At 43.4% G+C, this 21,109-nt stretch overlaps 1 protein-coding gene across 1 annotated transcript in view; it reads right to left on the reverse strand.

Annotated features, from left to right (window-relative positions):
• The window catches only part of LARP4 (La ribonucleoprotein domain family member 4), a gene marked incomplete at its 5' end in the record, with an annotated part of 29,633 nt that extends 8,567 nt beyond the window's left edge, over window positions 1–21,066 (reverse strand). Inside the window, 10 exons of the mRNA XM_019556395.1 lie at window positions 619–719; window positions 1,286–1,495; window positions 2,178–2,231; window positions 3,496–3,606; window positions 5,342–5,445; window positions 7,182–7,318; window positions 9,530–9,605; window positions 12,494–12,652; window positions 14,215–14,362; window positions 20,971–21,066. Coding sequence (XP_019411940.1) covers window positions 619–719; window positions 1,286–1,495; window positions 2,178–2,231; window positions 3,496–3,606; window positions 5,342–5,445; window positions 7,182–7,318; window positions 9,530–9,605; window positions 12,494–12,652; window positions 14,215–14,362; window positions 20,971–21,066 — 1,196 coding nt within the window. The remainder of the gene's footprint in view (window positions 1–618; window positions 720–1,285; window positions 1,496–2,177; window positions 2,232–3,495; window positions 3,607–5,341; window positions 5,446–7,181; window positions 7,319–9,529; window positions 9,606–12,493; window positions 12,653–14,214; window positions 14,363–20,970) is intronic.
• Between the last annotated feature and the right edge of the window lie 43 nt (window positions 21,067–21,109).

The following is a 21,109-nucleotide window of genomic DNA, read 5'->3' on the forward strand; positions in this document are numbered from 1 at the left end:
GGAAGGGGGGGCGGGGAATGTGTTTGTCATTACAGAGCATCACTCTAGCGATACACAAAGTTGCCGTCCTCTTCTGTAAATGAGAATATTTTGAGTTCAGTCCTTAAAATTAATCAGAAGACACACATGGTAAATGAACTGGTGATAAATTCAGCACTCAGTAGTTTTACCGAACTATTATTAGAGCTTTTCGCTCTTTGAAGTTGAAAAAACTGAATGACACTGCATACAACGTTAGCCTCACTACAGAAGCTGAATTGTTTTGCAGGAGTCTGTGCTCAGGGAATAAGGCAGACATAATTAGTTAGAAGCACTAGTTTAAATCTGGAAACCCTCCACATCAAGACTTATTCTCTGCAAGCACATGATTTCAACTCCTTTGAAGCTTTCAGGAGTCCTTACCTTTGTAAGACTCTCCAGGACACATTTATTATTTATTTTTTGAGCCTCACCAATGCTGGCCTGAATTTTAGGCTAAATTTAGTTTAAAGCAAGTTCCACAGACTTAGCAAACAAGGAGACAAATGGTTCAGATATGAGACCTTAAACCTCTGATGATTATCGTTAGGAGACTAAAGCTGTAAGTTCTAGCAGCTCTGCCTGCTTCCCAGCTCTTACCGGTTTCTATGGAATGGGCGACCTATACTCAAAGCAGCATTTGTCTTATATGATCCTGGTGAACTAAAGCCATTCACAAATCCACCATTGGGAAAGGGGGCCTGAAATGAAAATACAAAACACAACAGGGAATCAGCTGCTGAACTGAGATAACAAGGATACAAACTTGTAAGCATCAGGAGTACACAAAGGCTCAAACAACAATGGAAGTAGCGGCTTTTTTCCACAAACCGTTTAACATCTCAGCCCCGAGCTACCACATTCCCTGCACTGCTATAATCCACTACTTAAAAAAAATCCTTCTTGAATCTACAGTTTGCAAAGCCACCACATCCTCGTGGCCCCTTCTGCCCACAAAGGACAAAGAAAACCCTCCACCTCCAAGCTTTATGTGGCATAAATTTAATTTATAAAAATATCCTTCAGAATAATTGCAGCAGATGGCATGCCCTGGCTCCTTTCAAAACCCTCTTTCTGGCTGATACCATCAACTAAAGAGTTGGTACACAGCAGCACAAGGAACAAGCATGCCAGCTCATGTCTTCTACGCTCCATTTTGCTATCCAATTTCTTGCAGAGCAGGTTCATAGAAACTAGGGTCGGAAGGGACCTCAACAGATCACTGATCTGTTTTTTCAAGCCATTACCCTTAATGTAAATTACTTACCAGTGGTGTTTCAAAGTAAGGTGCAGGGCTTGGAGACCAGGTCTGAGGCACAATACTGTAGATAGAGTACTGCTGAGGACTATAAACAGGCTGCATAAACAGTGGTGAGGCAAACTGTGCTTGTGTTTGAACTGGCTGAGTATAGACATTGGAATCCACTACCCGGTAACCATTCTTAGCAAAAAAAGTGTTGATGGCTTTTATCCTTGCCTGAAAAAGAAATTAAGCTGTGTTACATGCCCCACATAGCAATGAAAGAGCAAGTGAGAAGATTTATAATGCTGCAGGTACAGGAGAGAGGAAAGCTCGTGTTAACTACTGGCTACAAGCAAGCTTTGTGCGATCAACCTGGTTACAGCATTGGTTCAGTCTTCTGACAACCCAAGCAATAAGCTGAAGCCACAGAATCACTGGGAACTAAAATGTTCTGCTGCCTCCTACAGCAATAGCTGTTACGTATACAGATTAACTATTAAAAGTGAAAAGCCAACGCTTTGAAAGATGCCAAATTTCAGCCCCTACAAGCTTAGTTTGCATAGTAAGTATGGAGAGTTAGACTCCACTCACAGCACAAATCCAGATTGTTCAAATCTCACTTAGAAGAGAACTGTGTAGTCCCTGTGCCAAGTTTCACAGCTAGAGGTACAAGTTTGAAAGTTGTTAAAGAAAAAAATGCAGATGACCCCTTTGTTTGGAAAAGAACTGGAAAAAGTCACCATCCACTAGATAGTAAGATTTTGTAACCATTCATACAGGACTCAAACTGGTGAGCAAGGGCAGACCTGCTGAAATCCAGGACTAGTAACTTAAGTTATTAATAAGTTTGCAACGCCTGCCAAAAAACAACCACAACACTGCCCTCAAATCTTCCCTTAGCCCATAAGTGTCTTACCATTATTGGCTTGCCCTGAAATGTTTTTACTTCTTCCCTTAAGTATTTAAATGCCTGTGTACATACAAAAGAGAAACATTAATTGAAACAACATTTGGGTAAAACTACATTTCTAAAAGAAACTAACAACAGTTGATCCTAAGGTTGCTTCTTTATTTTGGAACTAGTTACACAATTTTTTATTTTTTTTTTTTTTATGAAAGAGGGAAACACTCATTGTGGTACTTCAAAAAGGGCCTGACAATCTTTTTAAAATCCCAGCATGGAAGGGACTGTATCACATTGCTATCAAAAAGGAGTTTTTTCTTCTGTTCCAAGGACTGAACTGCCAGTAGTTCAATGGAGCAACGTCAGAGCATTTGCATGTCATACGTCACAAGTACCCTGCTCAATTCTGGACACTAGGAAACTGCACCAGACGGTTTGTGCTGTCGTGCAAATTAAGCCCTGGTTTGCGACATTAAGCTGTCCTCACTGAAAAGCACCTTATTTTTTCTTCACCCAGCAGAAAGCCACCATCCACCAACCTAGTCACAGGGACACTCAAAATTTTAATCCAAAAAATTAAAAAAAAATGGAAGTTCAAGAAGAGGAAGTTATTCTTGACACCATTTCTCAAGGGGGAGGGGGGGAGGAAAAATGGAAAAACACCTTTCAGCTTTGCTTTCAGTTGTGTTTTCAGATCCTTTTGTTTAAACCTTGCACCTTTGTGCTTGTTACTGACACTGGAGAATGTATTTGAAAAAGTTTTTCAACCAGAGAGGATTCATGAAGCTATTTCTATTTTATGAAAACAAAAAAAGGATCTACTTTGTCTTGAGAGTGCCCCTTAAGAACTACAAAAACAAGTACAATACCAAGGAGCTTGTTCTGGTTCGAACAAAAGTAACAGTTCAGATTTGGGATGTTACATCTTGCATCCAACAGTTAACTTTTGGATTAGCTGGGTACTTTTATTTCACTGACAAGGGCAGGAAAGGATGCTGAACTTCAACTAAGTAAATTCTTGGCTCCAAAAGGAAAATAGGATAGGTTAATCTCAATCTTCCCTTACAGCAAGTACTACAACAGGGGTCAGCAACCTCTGGACCCAGTCCATGGACATGGGCCTTCGGCAGTGTTCAGTCTGGCGCTGCATTGTGCAGGGCAGCTTTGATGAACAGTGGTAGGATCCTAGCACACTCCCTCAAACGGGGGGGGTCCTGGTCTGCTGATGCAACGACAGTGCCTACCCCCTGTTCTACTGCATTTTACAACGCTTCCCAGTGGGGAAGGGACAGACTAGTTGAGACTACATTGAAGCTCGAGGTCATCTTACCTGCTGTGCATCAGTATCAGACTGGAATGTAATATACCAGTTGTTATTGTGAGCGAATTCGCAGCTTATCACTTTGGGGCAATTTTCATTTTTAAACAGAGCCTTAACTTCCTAAAGCAAAAAAAAAAACAAAACAAAAAACCCTTGTTACAGCAACCCGCAGTCCAAAGATGCAAGAAGCTTAGTCAGCCAAGGCAAGTGTTTCTGTTTCTTAGAGTTCCTAGATTACTGAAGACTCACCCAAAAATATTTCTGATAGTCTGCAATGGACCTTCACGTTATCTTGCCCTTTACAAGGCTGACAGCTGGCTAACTGAGGTTACCAATATTTTAAAACTTCTCTCTGGCTCTGTCGACTCTTACACATAATAATGTAGTACCCAAGCAGTCTCCTCACTTACACTTTCACTTCTACTGATATACTGATAAGACAGTCCTCCTCAGGCGATAGACTTCTGAACTGCCTTTAATCACCTAAAAGGATCTTTGCTCAAGACAGTAATTTCCATCCCAGGGCATGAATATGCACCCTCAACACTTCTACCAACCTAGATACAAAGGAAACTAGAAACAAACACTGTCTCCTGTAAGTCGGTCTACAGAGCTGTCTTGGGTTGAATTTAATGATCTTTAAAAATGTAACAAGGCTGAGATGTCCTGATTTTTTTCCAAAAGATTTTTTCTTTTTCTTGAGATTTCTCTCCATGGGAATAATATCTGTACTGTTCTTTAAAAGCCAATGCCATTAGCTTACCACCCATTTGTTTTTCAGATATAAACCAAAGGGCATTTCTGGTAAGGTTGGGAAGAGATTCCAACAACATTAAGCTGTCAAGGGAATGAACTGCCTTCATACCAGACAGTTTGCCTCAACACCAAGGTCCTTCCAAATTAAGATTCTTAACGCTTGAAGTAAACTGTACAGCAAACTGTATGCAAGAAGCAGCCTGTGTCATCATGGGTTGCAAATTTTTAAAAGGGGACAAAACAGACCTCTGAGATTTACAAGGAGGAATCTGTTCATATGGAATTGCATTAGTTGTGCTAGTTTACACAGTTGCTGCATGAATGCCTGCACTCATGCTGAATTACATTTCACATGCAAGTTTATACCAATTAATAAGGGTGCGCAAAACAGGTTGTATTTGATTTAGATTCAGCCCGAATCAGGGGACAGCGATTCAATTTGATTTGGATGGATCACTGTCCCGATTCAATTCGGCAAAATCTGAAGATTTGAAGCTGATTCAGAGAATCAGTGATTTGCCCATAGGTACAGCTTTAAATGTTTTTTCTATGTACATCAAGGTACCAGGCACAGCTCATGAATGCCAAGATGGTGGGGCAGATGGAGTGTCCCATAGGAGTGTGGGGGTCCCCCCCACATGTTTGGCAGCAGACCCCCCCCCACCCCTCTGGCTCGGTGATTAACCACAGGGGGACCCCGGGTGCCCCCCCAGACCCAGGAGGCACCAGTCACCAAGCTGGGGGGCGGCAGACTCCCTTGCACTCCTGTGGGACACTCCATCTGCCCCACCATCACAGCATTCACGAGCCGCCTGGTCCCTCGAGGTATATATAAAAAAAGCATTTAAAGCTGCAATCTATGTCCGAATCACTGAATCTCTCCGAATCGACTTGGAGGGTTCAGATTTGATATGGAGAGATTAAAGGTTCTCCTGATTCGATCTGGATTCCGAGATTCAGCCACTGAATCAGGCCAAATCTCCGCCAAATTGAATCAGTGACTGAAGCTTCACACAGCCCTACCAATTAGCATGCTCTGCAAAAGTTACTTTTTCTGTTGCTGTCTGAAGTAATGTTTGAGCCATTCAATAAAGTTTACCTCAACAGGGGTCGTTTCAGGGATCTCACGAAGAATAATGATGCATCGTTTGTGGTTTGGTCTTACTTTCTCTCCTCTCTCATCCACTTGTACCATAGGAGAAGCTAAAATTTAAGTTAGAAAGTTGCTTTAATTTGAAAGCATGGGATATTAACTTCAAGATGCCCAGCCCCACACACATTTATAGTAAGACAACAGAAAGATAAACGTTTTGATACATTTGTAGGTTCACAGCATTTAATTTTACACCATATAGTCCACCTGTAGCGTACAGGCTCTTGAATTTCTGACTCCACCAAGAAGCCACAAAAGACAAGAGGGACAATTTTTCAAATTCAGAATAAATTTCAAGCATTTAAAAACAACAAACTGACACATTAGTGGGTGCAACTAAAGTATCATCTGAAGGCTGGAAGAAATTATGATTTTGTTTCTTATTTGTACCATTATATGTATTGCTATAGACTTTAATTATTTGCACAAATTAGTTCCTAAAGAGCTCAACCTTGATAAACACAAGATATGTGAAAAACCAATATACAATCTTCATATCATAGGTGGCAATTTGGAAATTAATCTTTTGCCAAAAGCAATTTTCCCAAAACAGAACTGCACTTTTAAAAAAAGGTCTATAATATTTTTTTAAAAATGGGTGCCCAGCAAAGTTAGCATTAAGCAATATTATGAAAAAGCATATAAGAACAGCCTGCATTACTTGCAGTCTGAATGCACTGAATGCTGAGGTCAGCATGTTTTTCAGACTCACAAGGACTGCAAAAAAATCAGACCATAAAGACTGCACCAGCTTCTTGTGAATATACGGTTATAGTTTTTATCCTAACACTGGAAATCATGCAGCCAGTCTTCTATCGTAAGTGGAAATAATGATATGAGACTAGTTATCTGATACACCTACAAGCTGCGGCTGTGTAATCACTGTCCTTAAGCCCACTTTAAAAAAAATTTTTAAATAACGGTCAAAACCCAAGCCTGCTCACAGGCAGTGATATCAGTAGATAATCTTTGCATAACTAAATGATGAGTTCCTGCATTATCTGAAGTCATGAATTCACTTGAAACATGCACTGCATGATGTTGTGCATGCACTCAATATTTAAAATGTGCTGAGTACTCTCTGCTCATTGTCCACGAGACTGGAGGACACTCAATACCTATTTTAATTTTTCGGTGGCTATAAAACAAGCTCTAGGAGTTAGTGCTTTCAAGTTTCACATTTAAAATTTGAGAGACAGATCTTACATTTTTTTGGACGGTAATAAGAACCATTTGCATCAAGAAGGAACAAAAAATGCAAGTTTCTAGGCAGTCCTACTGAGAAATTCAAACGAGATCTAGTAAGACAGTTATGGCTTCAGCATTAATATAAAAACCTCTTGTACTAACTGCCATGGGATAGGAAGTGTGCAGAGTCAGCATGAGAGTGCACATAGGGAAAACTGCCCTTCTGAAGAAGCTTTCTACATCAGTAGTTTTCAACCTTCTTTCATTTACAGACACTTAAAAAATTTGAATAGAGGTGCAGACCCCTTCCGAGAGTTGTTTGAAACCAGTTTGAGGAAGTTTACTGAAAAAATCACCAAAATAAACACCAAAATAGTTACTTATACACGGATATGCTTTTGGTTAGCATGATTTTCTTTCAGAATCACCTAGAGCTCATTTCCCCCACCAAAAAAAAAAAAAAGATCAATAACTATGTAACAACCAGCTTGCCAGAACACAATAGGTTTTCATTTAAAATTTAAGAAGAACTCCTCCATCAAACTGGCTGCTTGCATCACTCATCTAGAAATAATTTTATAAAGAGACTTCAACATACATCTCAATACTTCAAGAATAAGGTCCATATCAGTGGTCAGCTTCTTAATTCCTTCCATGTTGGCGATTGTCCATATTGGAATAAACTGATCGCTGTCCATTTGAGACATCAAGTAGAGATCCTTCGACAGATTCTCACTAGAAGTAAACAGGCATTTACACAAGTGATAGAGGTTGGGGACAAAAGCTTTAGCATGAAAAGACAATTCACTGTGAACATTTACAGTCTTTCTGGTCAAGATGCATGTGCTCTGCAAGTTTTCTTCTCTGGGAGTTACTGGGTCAAAGCTAGGCAAGACCAACAGCAATACAAATATAATGAAGTACAACAAAAGGGTGCCCACAACCAGGTCTCTGGCACATTACACTGCCTTTAAATACTCTCAGGAGTCCTTAGGGAGGAGTGTCTGTGATTACTTGACCTCAACCCCTTAAGAGCTGTGAAACAAAAAATTCTGTAGTCTTCACTACAGAATAAGGCTGCAGGGCAGAAGCTGCATGAGTGCGACAGCCAGGCAATTGTCTTTGCAATGCTTCAACAAGTTTCAGAGAGCAGCCGCAGAATGTCTCCAGCAAAACTACATAGCAACCTTTATAGTCTGTTTGAACCAGTATTATCTGGGGCCCTTAGACAACTCTCTCAGAACCGGCACTTTTCCTGGGAGCTGAAGTAACTAGGCAGTGTCCACATGTGTACATAAAAACTTTCCACACTGCAGTCCTGCCGATTCCCAGCAAGGGGCCTGAGCACTTTCTCCTGCTCCCCACCCCCACCCCAAGCCAAAGGGGCTCTTCAAAGCTAAGCGTACAGTTAAAGCTGCTACTGGTTTGTCCCTCCACATCCAAGTTCTCAGCATCGCAGAGAGTAACCACTGGGCACGAGCTTGGAGCAAAAATGCTGGTGTAACTCTGGGTTTGGAGAGTGCCTGACCCCCACGATAGGGTCTGCTGCTATCAAAGTGTAGACAAGTACAGGGAGTGCTGCAATTGTACTGCTTTTCCACTGACAAATTCTGGGCCAAATATTAAACTAGTGGGAGTTATCACTGCTGGCTGTTGATGGACAGGCTGGGTGTAACCCATTTCCCCATAGGATTGAATGTAAATAAAGATGACGGGTTCTGCACCACCTGCCAGCCCAGACCCCCGTGCTCCTGCTAGCCCTGGCCAGGCCGCTCCCGGCAAGGCACCATACGAGCTCCGCCAGGGAAGGCATCAGTTCCTCCCAGCCTTGTTGTTCCCTCGCTGCAACAGCCCCTTCCAGCCTGCACCCGCCAGCCACCACTGCACCTGTGCACAGCCCCAACTACACTGCACATGGGGCCCAAGTCAGGGACCTGCCCACCCAGGGATTTATGGTGAGAAGGCAGCAGGGCTCTGGTGCGAGGTAAGCAGTGGAGCCACCCACCCGCACCCAGCTCTGCCCAGCTGGGGCACCCTCCAGGAAAACCAGCGCTGGGATGAGCCGCCACCACCAGATGGCTGCAGGCTCAGGACGGCATCTGCGCCCCACAGGTATGTGACCGGAGCGGAACAGGTCATAGACTGCAGCCCAGGGGCAGGGGAGCTCTGCAGGCTTGGATTGCACTGGCCCAGACCCTGCACTCCTGCCGGCCCTGGCCTTGGGTCCCACGATTCCTGCTGCCCTGTGCACCACGCTCATGCCCCCCACCTGGCCCTTCTCACTGCCACCACTGCTCCCCCCCGCCTGCTGGCTGCTCCAGCACCATGTGCCAGAGAAGACCCTGCGCTCCTGCCACCACACCCTGGGCCCCACTGGCCTGGGATCCAAGCTCACATTGCCCAGCCCTGCACCCGCCCCTTCTTGTTGCTACCGCTCCTCCCCGCCCACTCCAGCACCACGTGCCAGAGCAGACCCTGGGCTCCTGCCACCCCTCCCTGGGCTCCTGCCAGCTGCCACTCACCACTTCCCTCGACACCACTGCCACCGCTTCTCCCCACCCCTGCGCTGAGCATTATAACAAAACGTGCTCAGAGCTGAGTGAAACCAGGTAGGTATTTTAAACAAGCGCTATAACAAAACTGTGGTAAGCAAAAGAGTGTTAAGCAGGGGTTGCCTGTACCTACAAACCTCTTGGTCTGCACCGACACCACTGCAAAATAGCACCATGCTGGAATTTAATGTTACTTGCATGCTGCCTGCTGTTCCTTGTATCCCAGCAGCAAGCTCAGGCCTTGATCTCTGGTCTCTTGACCTATAACCTCCTTTTCACTGTAAAATTTTAACCCAGATCCAGAGCACAAGACATTTGCAACCAAAACACAGTAACATTTATCTGCAGCTTTTATAAGCAATTTAGTACCATGAAAAAAACAGTCGTGCTATACCGTGAGAAGCAGAATTCAAGTTGTTTCTTCAAACATTCTTTAAGGTCTTCTGTAGACACAGCAGAGCCTCCTTCACCTAAAGGTAAATATTAAATTAGCTGATTGTCACTGGATCTCAGCAACATATTATTGGAAATAAAATGCAAAAAAGAATGTTTCCTTGTGCACAAAAAATGGAAAACTCAAATCATTCTGTAGAAAATGAAAGGAAACATGAGACAGGTTTTATAAGTTAGTGCTAATTTATCAAATCTTGTAAACTGCAGTTTACAAGCCTCGTTCAAATGTTAAATCGCCCCAAGATTTGGCCCATGAGCACAAATGCCTTACCTATGGTCATTTTTATAAGTACACTGGCTAAAAACAAAACCTGCTGGATCTCAGAAATATGACTGACTATTAAAGTATAATTCCCAAGACCTTCTTAGTAACTGCAAATGCACTTTTAAAGAACTTCTTAAATGAAAACACAGGACAAGAGTGGAACAATATTTATAGATTTTTTTTCACTTTCACCCAGTTACAGACTAATGCTGCATTTTTTAAATGCACAAGGAGTTAAGCAACCCCCACACATGCAGTCTACCAGGTACCTAAGGCAGCAACATGGCTTGAGCTTTGCTGTTTTGCTATTCTGAGTGCTAGCATTCAGAAGATCAAAGTCAGTAAGAAAGCCTCCATTTTGAGAAGAGTATGAGCTTGTCTGTTACACTGCAGCAAGTAATTAAACACTGTTCTTAAAGCAGCATTCTTGCCAGCATCTATATTACAAATCCAAGCAAACGAGTTAGCAAGCCAAGCCATATTTATTTCCATTTCCCAATAAAAACACTCTTGCATATGTACAAAGTATATCACAACAAAAGGACTGCACAGACTAACATGTCATGTTCATACACTTGCACAGAAATTCTTATTCTTGCCAGATATTCATTCTCGCAGATCTCAGAGCATGCAAAAATAATGATTTTTATATGGAAGCATATTTTAGGCAGTGGTGATAAGTAGGGACCTACCAAACTCACGGCAGATGCAGCATGCAGGAGCTCATTTAATCTGGCATATTCCCCTGTGCATGCTTTGCCCCTTGCCCCCCTGCTGTTGATTAGCAGAGGGCACTGCCACTCTATCCTGATAAGCAGGGAAGCTAAAACTGCAGTCTTAAACATGGTGCCATTTTTGCTGCCCCACCAGTCAGGAGCAAACAGCAGAGCCATCAAGAGCCCCTCAGCCAATCAGTGGCAGGAGACAAAAACAACGCCGTATTTAAAACTGCAGTTTTCGCCTCCCCACCGATTAGGACAGAACCGTGGGGCCTTTCCACCAATCAGGTGGAGAAGGGGGCATGCACACAGGGGAACCTGTAAGATTAAAAGAGCCATAGCACACCCCACACTGCTTATTAATTTAGGAAGGGGCTGAAAAAAGCAAGCATGCCTGCAAATCAAAATGCAAGCAAGATTTTCTATGGAAAAAAGAATGTGAAAGCCTGAAAAGTGCAACACACTAAATTTTGTAGGCAACCTTCCTCAGGCCCCTAAACACCACTCTGATAAGCAGATGAACATTTGGTCCCCCTGGAAGTCAGATCAGTTCCAGCCTGACCTTCCAGTTAAGGGCTTTTGGATTCTTCATCCCATTTACTCCTCAGTCCTTCACAATTCTAGTTAGTCATCTTCTGAACCTCCAAGGGGCTCAAGAACACCAATGTTCTGCACTTAGGTGGCTTGGTTCACGTGTCATTTACCTCATATAGGATGCATTTGTTTATCATTAGGCTGCCCTTACCCAGTACAGGTTTCCCTCGCTTTATGCTATACAGGCAGTCCTCAACTTACAACATTTATAAATTGACACCCTGTTTCAACTTTATGACATCAGTTTTGACTTACAACACTTGAGCCAATGCAATGCCATGTCAGCAAACAAGTTCGCTGTGTCGCTCATCTCCCTGAAGAACATCTGTCCAAACTACTTTGGACACTAAGAAAGCAGACAAGACCCCAGAAAAACCTACAGCCAAGACCCCTGAGAAGACTCCAACCAAGAACCCTTCAAAAAGTCCAAAGCCACCTCAAAGAAGTACTTCCAAATCAATATAAATACATTAATGTAGCTATATCACTCATCTATAATTGATCAAGCACAAAATTCTGGGGTGTTTTTGGTGAAAATAGGGTATCGGGCCTTGGTTCAGGAACCATTCCCCCATTTCTAACCTTGTTTCTTATGAGAAAATTGGTCCCGAGTTACAACATTTCAACTTAAAATGGGTTTTCAGAACCAATTGTGACGTAAGTCTGAGGACTGCCTGTACGTACATTCCTGGAAAACAGCGCATAACTCGAATTCACGTAAGGGGAACCCACTTTACAATGTAACAAATAGGGATATGTTCCAAGACCTCGACTGTACTGACCCCCAGGGCCATTTCTATCACTTTTATAACACAACTTTGGTACTCACCAACAGCAGAGAGGAGTATGAGATAAGCTAGCGAGATGCTTAGAAGCCATAATGCGGTTGCCAACTACAGAATCACATCGCAGACAACAAGCGAGGAGCACAGAGCCACGCAAGAGACTATTTTGATGCGCGTCACTCCCACAAGGCACCACACAAATCAGCTGGCTGCGGGCTTCCGCTGTACTGATCACGTAAGAGTGAATTTAGCTCGCATATAATGAATTTTTGGAATAAAGAGGATTATCGCGTAAGAGCGAATTTGCACGTACAGAACTTGCATAAAGCAAGGAAAACCTGTACTCCTTTTGGATGGTTTACCAAGCGCTCCACCCACAGCAGAAGCATGACAGTTTTCTGGTGCATAAGTACGTTAAGAGCACAGGCAAATGTGTTAAGCTGTGGACTTCAATAGGCCTATGAGAAAGACAGATCGTTAATACTCTCAGTGAAAGGCACCTCAAGATTACTGGTATTGACCAGGCTGGCATGTACACTCACCAGAAGCATCATAAATTTGGTAGCCAAAATCTTCAGTTGCTAGGACCAGTCCATTAGCCGCTGCTTCCTCAACACCTGCGCCATTTCTTGGAGCTTCACAAGATGGGGAATACATCACTTCATACTGCTTGCAGCTATCCTCTGAAATCTCTACGTTACCTGGCACAAAAACAGCAACACAGAAAGGGGAAAAAGGATGCTGTCAGTTTCAAACTATTTTCCACAATGTGCATCTAAAGTGCATTTCTTAGCCTGTTATGAGGAACATTCAAGAATATTGCAACTCAAAGACTTCTGATCTGTTTCTTTATTTCATATTTGAAAGCATGGTCCACGCAGATGGTTTGTATTTCCCCATCTAGGAAGCTTTCCTCATTTGTACTGGTCTCACAATGATAGGCAACAAATTTCCCCCCCACCTTTTTTTAAAGTAAGCATAACAAAAGGACTGGACCCCCCCCCACACACACACACACACACACACGCACATTTCTGCCTAGGACGCAGAGAAGACCAGGAAACACCATGGAAGTTATGCATTTAGCATACACTTAACATAGAAACTAACCCCCAGGCCTATGCAGATGTCAGAGGTTAAACTGCTTTTGGTTGTCCCACCAAGATAAGTAAGGTAGGAGAAATGCAGTGGAAGAAAACTCAGTCTCTCCCCTCTCTGAGGTCCCCTATGCAGGAGAGGGGATCTGAAACACAGCTACCACCCACCTGAAAAATCAGCCCAGAACCAGCAACCATTGATCTCAGAGACGAACAGAACAAAAAGGTCACTATCTAACATGTTATAGCAGTTAGTTTCTCAAATGGCTTCAGTTTAGACACTTAAAAAACACAGATGAATTACTTGCAACATCCATAAGTAATATTTGTCAAGGCAAAATTGACATTTCTAACCAAAGGAGGCACTCATGCTGAAGCAGCAACTGATTTTTAGAATAAAAATGTCACTCACTGCATTTCTCCTCACTTTGGTTGGCAAATGCTTTTAAGTTAAACTTTATATTGACTCAAAGACTTACCAAGAAGTATCATGCTACCAGAACCATCTCCTCCTGGAGGACTAGATTTTCCCTCCTCATGCTACACATCAGGAGATATCTACCACCCAAGCAAGGTTTAAGCATGAAAAAAAGCATTTTTTTTTTTTTGCCATGTAACATCCAAGAGAGATTAAAATGTGGAATAGTTCAATCCACTTGGACTAAGCAGCCCTCAGATCTCATAATCTTTCTGTTCATAGGGTCAAGTGTACACTAAAGTGCAGCAATGGTAAGAAAAAGACAACAGAAAAGGAAACAAAGGTGAGGTAAAGGAGAAAAAGGTAGAAAGAGTCTAGAAGCCATTTCCACACATTTAGTGACTTGTTTCCCTCTTAGCGCGATACTTGATCATCACTGGGCCATAAGCATTGCACAAGACTACCCCACACTGCTCCCCTTACCGAATTACTCTTCCCTCAGTATTGTTTTAGGCATCACCTCAGATTTTTAAGCCAAAATTCACTTCAGCTGATCTTCTGTACCATGATGCTTGGCAGATTCAATGCAAGCTAACTACATTTAAAGTCTAGAGCTGTACTATCAAGGTTAGGAACACTGGTTCCTTCTAACTGCTGGATTTAGGCTTAAACACAATACATATAATCCCAATTTAGCAAGGGATTGAAGTCACTGGTCACGCTTAGGTAGGTAGCTCTGACATCTCACCCTCAGCATGAGTCCCTGATGTGGCTGCCGTTTCCGGCCACGAATGCTCAGTGCCATTGGTCACTTGTGTAGCTTCAGTGCTTCCCTGTGGAGCTTCTTGCCATACTTTTGCATTGGGATTTAAACCAGCACCTTTTGATGTTACCTGCTGGAGAGACCAAAGTAGACAGATTTATATAAAGACATCCAGAGTTCTGACCCATGTGAACCTGTCTAACCTTCAGGTTAGCACTTCATTTCCCAGGTGAATCGAGGGGGACACTACAAGAGGCATAGCTTTCCAGCAGGCAGAGGTTAAGGAAAAATGTGAAAGGAAAAACTCTCAATATACTTTAAAGCATCTTGTTCCCACTACCATTAGAGATGTCATGCCCCTTCCACTTTTTTACTACCACCAAACAAACAACATTTAGATAGCCGCTGGGACAATAACATCAGCATGTCTTTTGAGAGCAGGAGAATCAGCCAGATGAGTTAGCAGATCCATATACATCATAGGCTTTGTAATGATTTGACTCATTCATAATCTTTCAACTGTCCTTTCACCAGATCTCTCCAGTCTAAGCATAACCCAGGCTCTTCCCAAAAGAAAGCACAAGGAACCCTGCATCATGTTCTGCTCTGGTGACAGATGGGGAGCCTGCCAGATACAAACCATGAAATGCATGGCTCAATTCAAAACCTATGCTCAGCTACAGAAGTCCCCATTAACTGTTGACTGTGAAAAAATTCCTTATCAACTTGCTCATTCTGAATGCCAACACTTTGTCCAGCAAGCATTTTATACTTCAGATATACCAGTCTGAACTAGTGGACTTGTCACTCAAGAGGCAGCAACCAAGGGGAGAAATTTATTTTGGCTCCTGAAAGAGTTTTTTATGCCCTACTCACTGCCTGCCAGGATTCTCAGGGGGCTAAACTTTAATACTGCACAACAAAACACACCCTAATTAGAATAACTGTTTAAGCGCCAAGCATATGGAGAGAAACCACTCAGTCTCCCAAATGAAACATTCCATTTTGTTGACTGGGAGGCATTTATAGGTAAACGGGTCTTCCTGCAGCAAGAACTGTCATGATCCAGAGTTATGGAATCCAAGAAGACACAGGAAGTTGAGAATAAAACAAAAAACTGAATTGGATGAGAACATCTTATCCACAGGATTGTAAGCTAACAGCTTTCAGGATTGCTATAAAAAGGCAGGGGAAGCAACAACACGACACACACACGCAAGCAAACTGAGCCCTTGCAGTGTGCTGGTAAATCATCTCTTTCCCAAGGAAGCAAGTTTCAGTGCAGCCATGCATACAGCCTGCAGGCATACAGATCAGGATTAGCAGAACTCCCTGCAGCAGTTCCCAGCTGAAGAATGTCAATAGTATTCACTCTCCCATGCTATTAGCACCTCTTTCCACACTCCAAGGCCACAAAACCACAAGGTTTTTCCACTTAATACCCAGGATCTTCCGTTTATATTTTAGAAGTGTTCTAGTGAACACTTTAGGATGCCTTCAGACACAGAACCTCTTTAATTCATACCACTTTTGAGGGTGAAGGACACTCCTCTTCTAATACTGGCTGAAGACTTCTGCAATAGAAGCCCAATCAAAAGAATAAGGAAGTTTGATATTTCAGAGCTTGGCCTTCTAGTGTCTCTGGGACTAAGGAGTGGCTTTTAGTTCATACCATGCCATGCACAGAAGACAAAAGGATAAGGAAGTGGACTGGATAGCCAAAGGGATTATTCTATTTTTCTCTGCCAAGATCGCACCTGACCCAAAACTGTGAACTTCTGGAGGGAAGCCTTCATTTAGTAGGGCCCTTTGACTGCTTCCTACAAGTGCAAAAAGCCTCCAAGTGAAAGTGGCAGACTCAACAGGTTTGTGTGGGAGGGGAAAGAAATGACTGTAGTAGTCAGCTCTGGGAAGCAGAGTGCATATTTCAGGGTTAGAAGGAGATAAACCCAGAAGTAATGGATTTAATTTTAATTTGCATGAAGTTTTTTCCCCTTCGGTAAAGGCAGTGAGGAGAACATGGACTGGGGGGGATGGGAATGAGAACAAGCAGCAGTAACACAGTCAAATTAACACATGTAATATGACTGCATACCTCCCTCCCCATTTGCACAGCCCTCAGGGTATAGCAATTCCCCTGAGGGTGCTGGACAGCAATGTAACTTCGTAACGGCACAAAAAGTGCCAAACAGGCATTCATAAGTCCTGGTCCAAGTTGAGACAGAATCCTCTGCTGCAGTACGAACCGAGTCAAAAAATTCAGGACGTGCTTGGCTTCCTCCTTATCTTTTTACTTTGGGCTGTCCTTATCCATGGGGGAGGGACTGAGACTTTCCCACTATGAGTTTCTCATCTTTCTATAACCTACCTTATGAAAGCTGCTGAGCTTCATTTAGACAGGGAGAGAGAGGTACCCGAGGCAGGCATGCCAACGTTGGTGCAGATCACCACTTGGCAAGTTTTTGGAGCTTTTAGCTCACATGATGCCCTTGTGCCTTGCCATTATGCTTATCGCCACATCAGGAAACTACAAGCACCCAGAAAAATGTATTGCCAGCATGGAAAACCATTTCTTGTACAAACCCATCTAAGTATATCAAGAAAAGGAGAGCTGCTTTCAATGCACTTCAGTGTGTCCAATGAAGTGTTCAGTGTGGCAAGGAACCTCATCTCCACAGAACAAGAACTACAAGCTCCCAGTCTCAACCATGCCTAGCTGCACTGTCAATTAATGGTCCTAGATCAACAAGCTCTTCTCACTGAATCATAGAGAAGTCGGGCTAGAAGGGACCTCCAGAGGTCATCTAGTCCAACCCCCTGCCTGGGGCAGGATCATCCCAACCCGCTTCAGCGTCATGAGAAGCAAACACAATCATTTGCCACAATACAAAACATACCTGGGATTATCCTGTAACCCTCATTTAAGTAACTACATTTTGTCACAAAAGTTTTTCAATTACATAGTCACAATCACTTCTTAAATGAAGACTTTACTGAATTTAAATCTCCAATTAAGCAAAGACAGTATTTTAAGTGCCTGCTCTTCTGATGAAAGAATCAAGTTGTTTCATTTTATATGAGGCTTCCTGCCTCTGCTGCTGTAGGGATTTCACTTTCAAAAGAGAAGCAGTGCCCCTCTTAAAAGAGATTCTATGAACAGAGCTGCCTGCGTTCAGAAGGGCCGGGGGGAGGGGGGCATTTAGATCCTCAGAGTGATCTCTGGCTCAACTGGCTGCCATTTAACTTAGTTTTAATATGCCCATTGATTTGGGAAGGAAACAAAGTCACAATATGTGCCACATTCCAGTATGTACCACAAGCAGCTGGTATTCGGCAGGTACCAACACAGCTAATCAAATCCTTTTCAGCAAAGTCGGGAACGTGGACTCTGCTTATAATCTGACGAATGCTATTGGACCCATCTGATTGGAAAAAATACTTTAAGTATACTGGAAGGAGAAGGCTTTTCATGATGAAGTCACAATTTCAGAGACCATAAGGGTCAGCAAAGCTAATAAATATTTGCATAATGACAAAGAGCCACTCTGTTTCAAATGTATGCTCAAAAGAGGGTTGAGTCTACCATAAAAACATTCAGAACCAAACAACTTCCAGCAGGCATATGCTGGCTATGGCCAGCATGTTATACTAGAGACTGGGTACCCATCCAAAAATCCCTGCTGATATGGAGTCAGACCACTAAAGGTTAGGGCCACTTTGAACATTAGCAGTGATACCTGTGTCTGGCCTCAACTGACTGAAGAGATCCTGACACTCCCTGGATAGAGCTGCAGCTACTGGGGGGGGGAGTGACATATCTCTAGACTGAAAGTACTGCCTGCCGCTCTCTTGGATTTTCTAAGTTAGACTTCACAATAAAGAGAGACTCAAACTGAGTTGCTTTGAGGTCTCCCCCCTCAAAAAACCTTCCTTTTTCAGTTGCTGAATTTCTTCTGTTTGCTGTGTGAAGAAAAGTTAAACACTTGCTCATCCTATTTTATCCTACAGCAAAGTCAAAATGCTGATTCTGTGACAGCTATAACTCCTAGCAACAGACTTGTGAGAACAAAGCTGTAGCTCCTTTATAGAAAGGAATACATCACACTTCTATACACCTCTCATGAGAAATTACAAAGATGGGTAAACTAAGGCATGGAAAAACAAAACACCTTGCCCAAGGTCAGTAAGCTTACAGCAAGGCTGGAACGGAACCCCAGGCCTCCGGACCCAATTACATGACATTTCTGTTATGGGCGGAGGGAGGGACAAAGCAAGCAAATTTGACTACTCTCTTGGTAACTACTGATTCCTTCCAAGTTAATTAAGACAGTAAAAACAAACAAACCCAAGTGATATGAAGTGTCAAATTGAACCCTAGCGGATACACTGAAAAGGGCTCATTTCTGCCCTTTGTTGCCAACAAGCAGCAGTAGCTTGGTACCATGAGCATACCAGATAACTCTCCCTCAAAGCAAGCTTCCAATTGTGGGGAAACTGGTTTGAAGAACACATCAGTTTCTGCATTACCCTCTTGCCTGCAATTAGTCCTTGTCATTTGGTAAAACACTTGAGAAACCCCATATGAAAAGTACTAAACAAAAACCAGCTTTGATTTTTATTAATTGATCTCTTCTGAAAAACTCTGGCATAACAGAGACGTGTGCAAGCACATGAGTATTTAGACTGCCATTTCCTGGTGCAGCAGACAGTTTGGAGTATCCCTCTCCCTAGGTGCACGCAACTCCAGGCCTCAAATACAGTTTTGTTTTGTATAGCACCTTTCATGCAGATTGTTCCAAGTGATTTAGATGCATAATGTGCAATGCGATGTTAATATTTCTTATTTCTTGTAAAGCTACTGGATCAGTCTGGTGTGTTATCCTACTACCAAACTGAATTAACTGCCTTGAACTCGGTATTACAACAGAACATGGTCAGTCACAGACCAATGATCACACGGGTTAACTCACAGATAACAGTATCAGCAGAAACAGCTCTAGCAAAGCAAAAAATAAATAAGCCAGGTTTCTATATAAAATTACCTGCTGCTGCCTATGATAACTGATGCATCTGATTCAGTTAGTCTATAAGGTGCACATCTACCCTGGCTTCTTCTAGTTACTCCCTGAATACAGATTCTTTTGACTTGCTTCAACTAGCTCAAGAGCCTAGGCCCCATTTATTGGGCAAAGTCTTAATTTCTGTCAGTCGATTTCAATTCTACAATATGCTTCCAAACACTTGCTGCTGAAGTCTTTAGCACTTGCCCTGCAAGTTTAGCTTTTCCACCCTGGCGTCAGTCTTATGTATAGCTCGCTGTTCACAACTCTGAACACAGTTAGTTGCCAGATCAGTCTTGAAGAGGAATGCTACCTAGTGAAAAAAGACACACGGTGAAAAATAAAGCATTAGGGCTCTATTATAGGAGCACTGTTTTCCATCGGTCCAGTTTTTTTAAATTTTTAGTTCCACCCTTCAAGTGGGTTCTCAAAGTTAGCTTCCTCAAGGTTTTCTACCACAGCAGATATTTAGCTATTTATCTGAAGGAAATAAGGCTATTAAAACTTTTTTTTTAAATACTTTAGGAACTTAATTAGCCCCTGGGTGGTTATCCCTTAACCAAGTATGTGCAACCCCCTACTTAACCTGCTTATAGCAAGTTAAATCCAAACAATTTGAAACATTCTGAATAACAAATGCTGAATAGTGCATGATGTCACACACATACTGGAAATAAGTTTCACCAAAGTGGGGCAAAACTTACTTGTTAAATGTTGATCTTTGAGTACAAATGAATAGGAGATAGATTTGGGTCCAAAAATCATGTTGCAATATGGGGAGGAGGGGGTGGAAAGAAAACTTTCCTCTGATCAACTGTGTGTACAAAGGCAGGGTAAAGTTGAAGAAACGTTTCATCTCAGACACTGGTTCGCAACTTTTTTGCGTCCCACCAACCATTTTGTCAAAAAAAGCCACCAAAAAAACCCTGCTCGCACCTAGATAGAAACAAAACCCCACAAAATTGCAGTTTGAGCCATCTACTGATGCCTCCATTTAAAGTGCAAACAACTGGTTCTTTCAATTGGGCAATGAGTTGAAGTCCCACCTACGCGACCTTCGCATGCGTCCGTCCCACTGGTTGAGAAACAACCGATCTAAGACCTGCATGTAATTGCCTGAACAAAAAAAAAAAACCCCAGAAAAGATGATCTCTCAAAATGCAACAAACCACAATAAAAATATCACCGCTATCAAGTCTGCTCGAGCTTCAGAGGCAACATTATTTAAAGTACAAAAAAAAGCCAGCACACTGGGCAAAGTCAGCCGCACATTGACCGCGCTCGATGAATGACAAACTGCTCGGAGAAAAACCCCTTTGCTCCTACCCTTTTCATTCGCTCAGTTTAAAAAAAGCGAGCGTACAACCCTACCGCGGCCGCTGCCCCAGGAAGCGCTCGCCACCACGAGGCGACGGCTCCACGGGTCACCCTCCACTTCGACCGCGGCACCGTGAGCGAGGACACGAGCGCAGCGTCTCGTCCCGGGGGGAAAAGGGCCAAGGTGGGCAGGGAACTGCCCGGCGGCCCAGTGCACTCGCACGGCTGTGGCAGGCAGGGTGAGGGACAGAGCGCGGCTGGTTCCTGGAGGCAGCCCGGCGGAGAGGAAAGGAGAACCGAAAGCTCCGCGCGTGGCGAGAACGGCGGAGGAGAGGGGAGCGGGGCCCACCCGCCCGCGTGTCACCTTCGCGCCGCCGCCGCTTGACAAAAGGTCACCGCGGTGCCTCCGCCCCGCCCCGCCCCGCCCGCGAGAAGCTTCCAGAGCCCGGCACGTGCGGCCCGGAGCCGCCGGGGGAGGGGAGGGAAGGGGAGGGGAGGGGCGG

This window comes from Crocodylus porosus, unplaced genomic scaffold (assembly GCF_001723895.1).
Source record: "Crocodylus porosus isolate Cpor-Errol unplaced genomic scaffold, CroPor_comp1, whole genome shotgun sequence".
Taxonomy (NCBI): Eukaryota; Metazoa; Chordata; order Crocodylia; family Crocodylidae; genus Crocodylus; species Crocodylus porosus.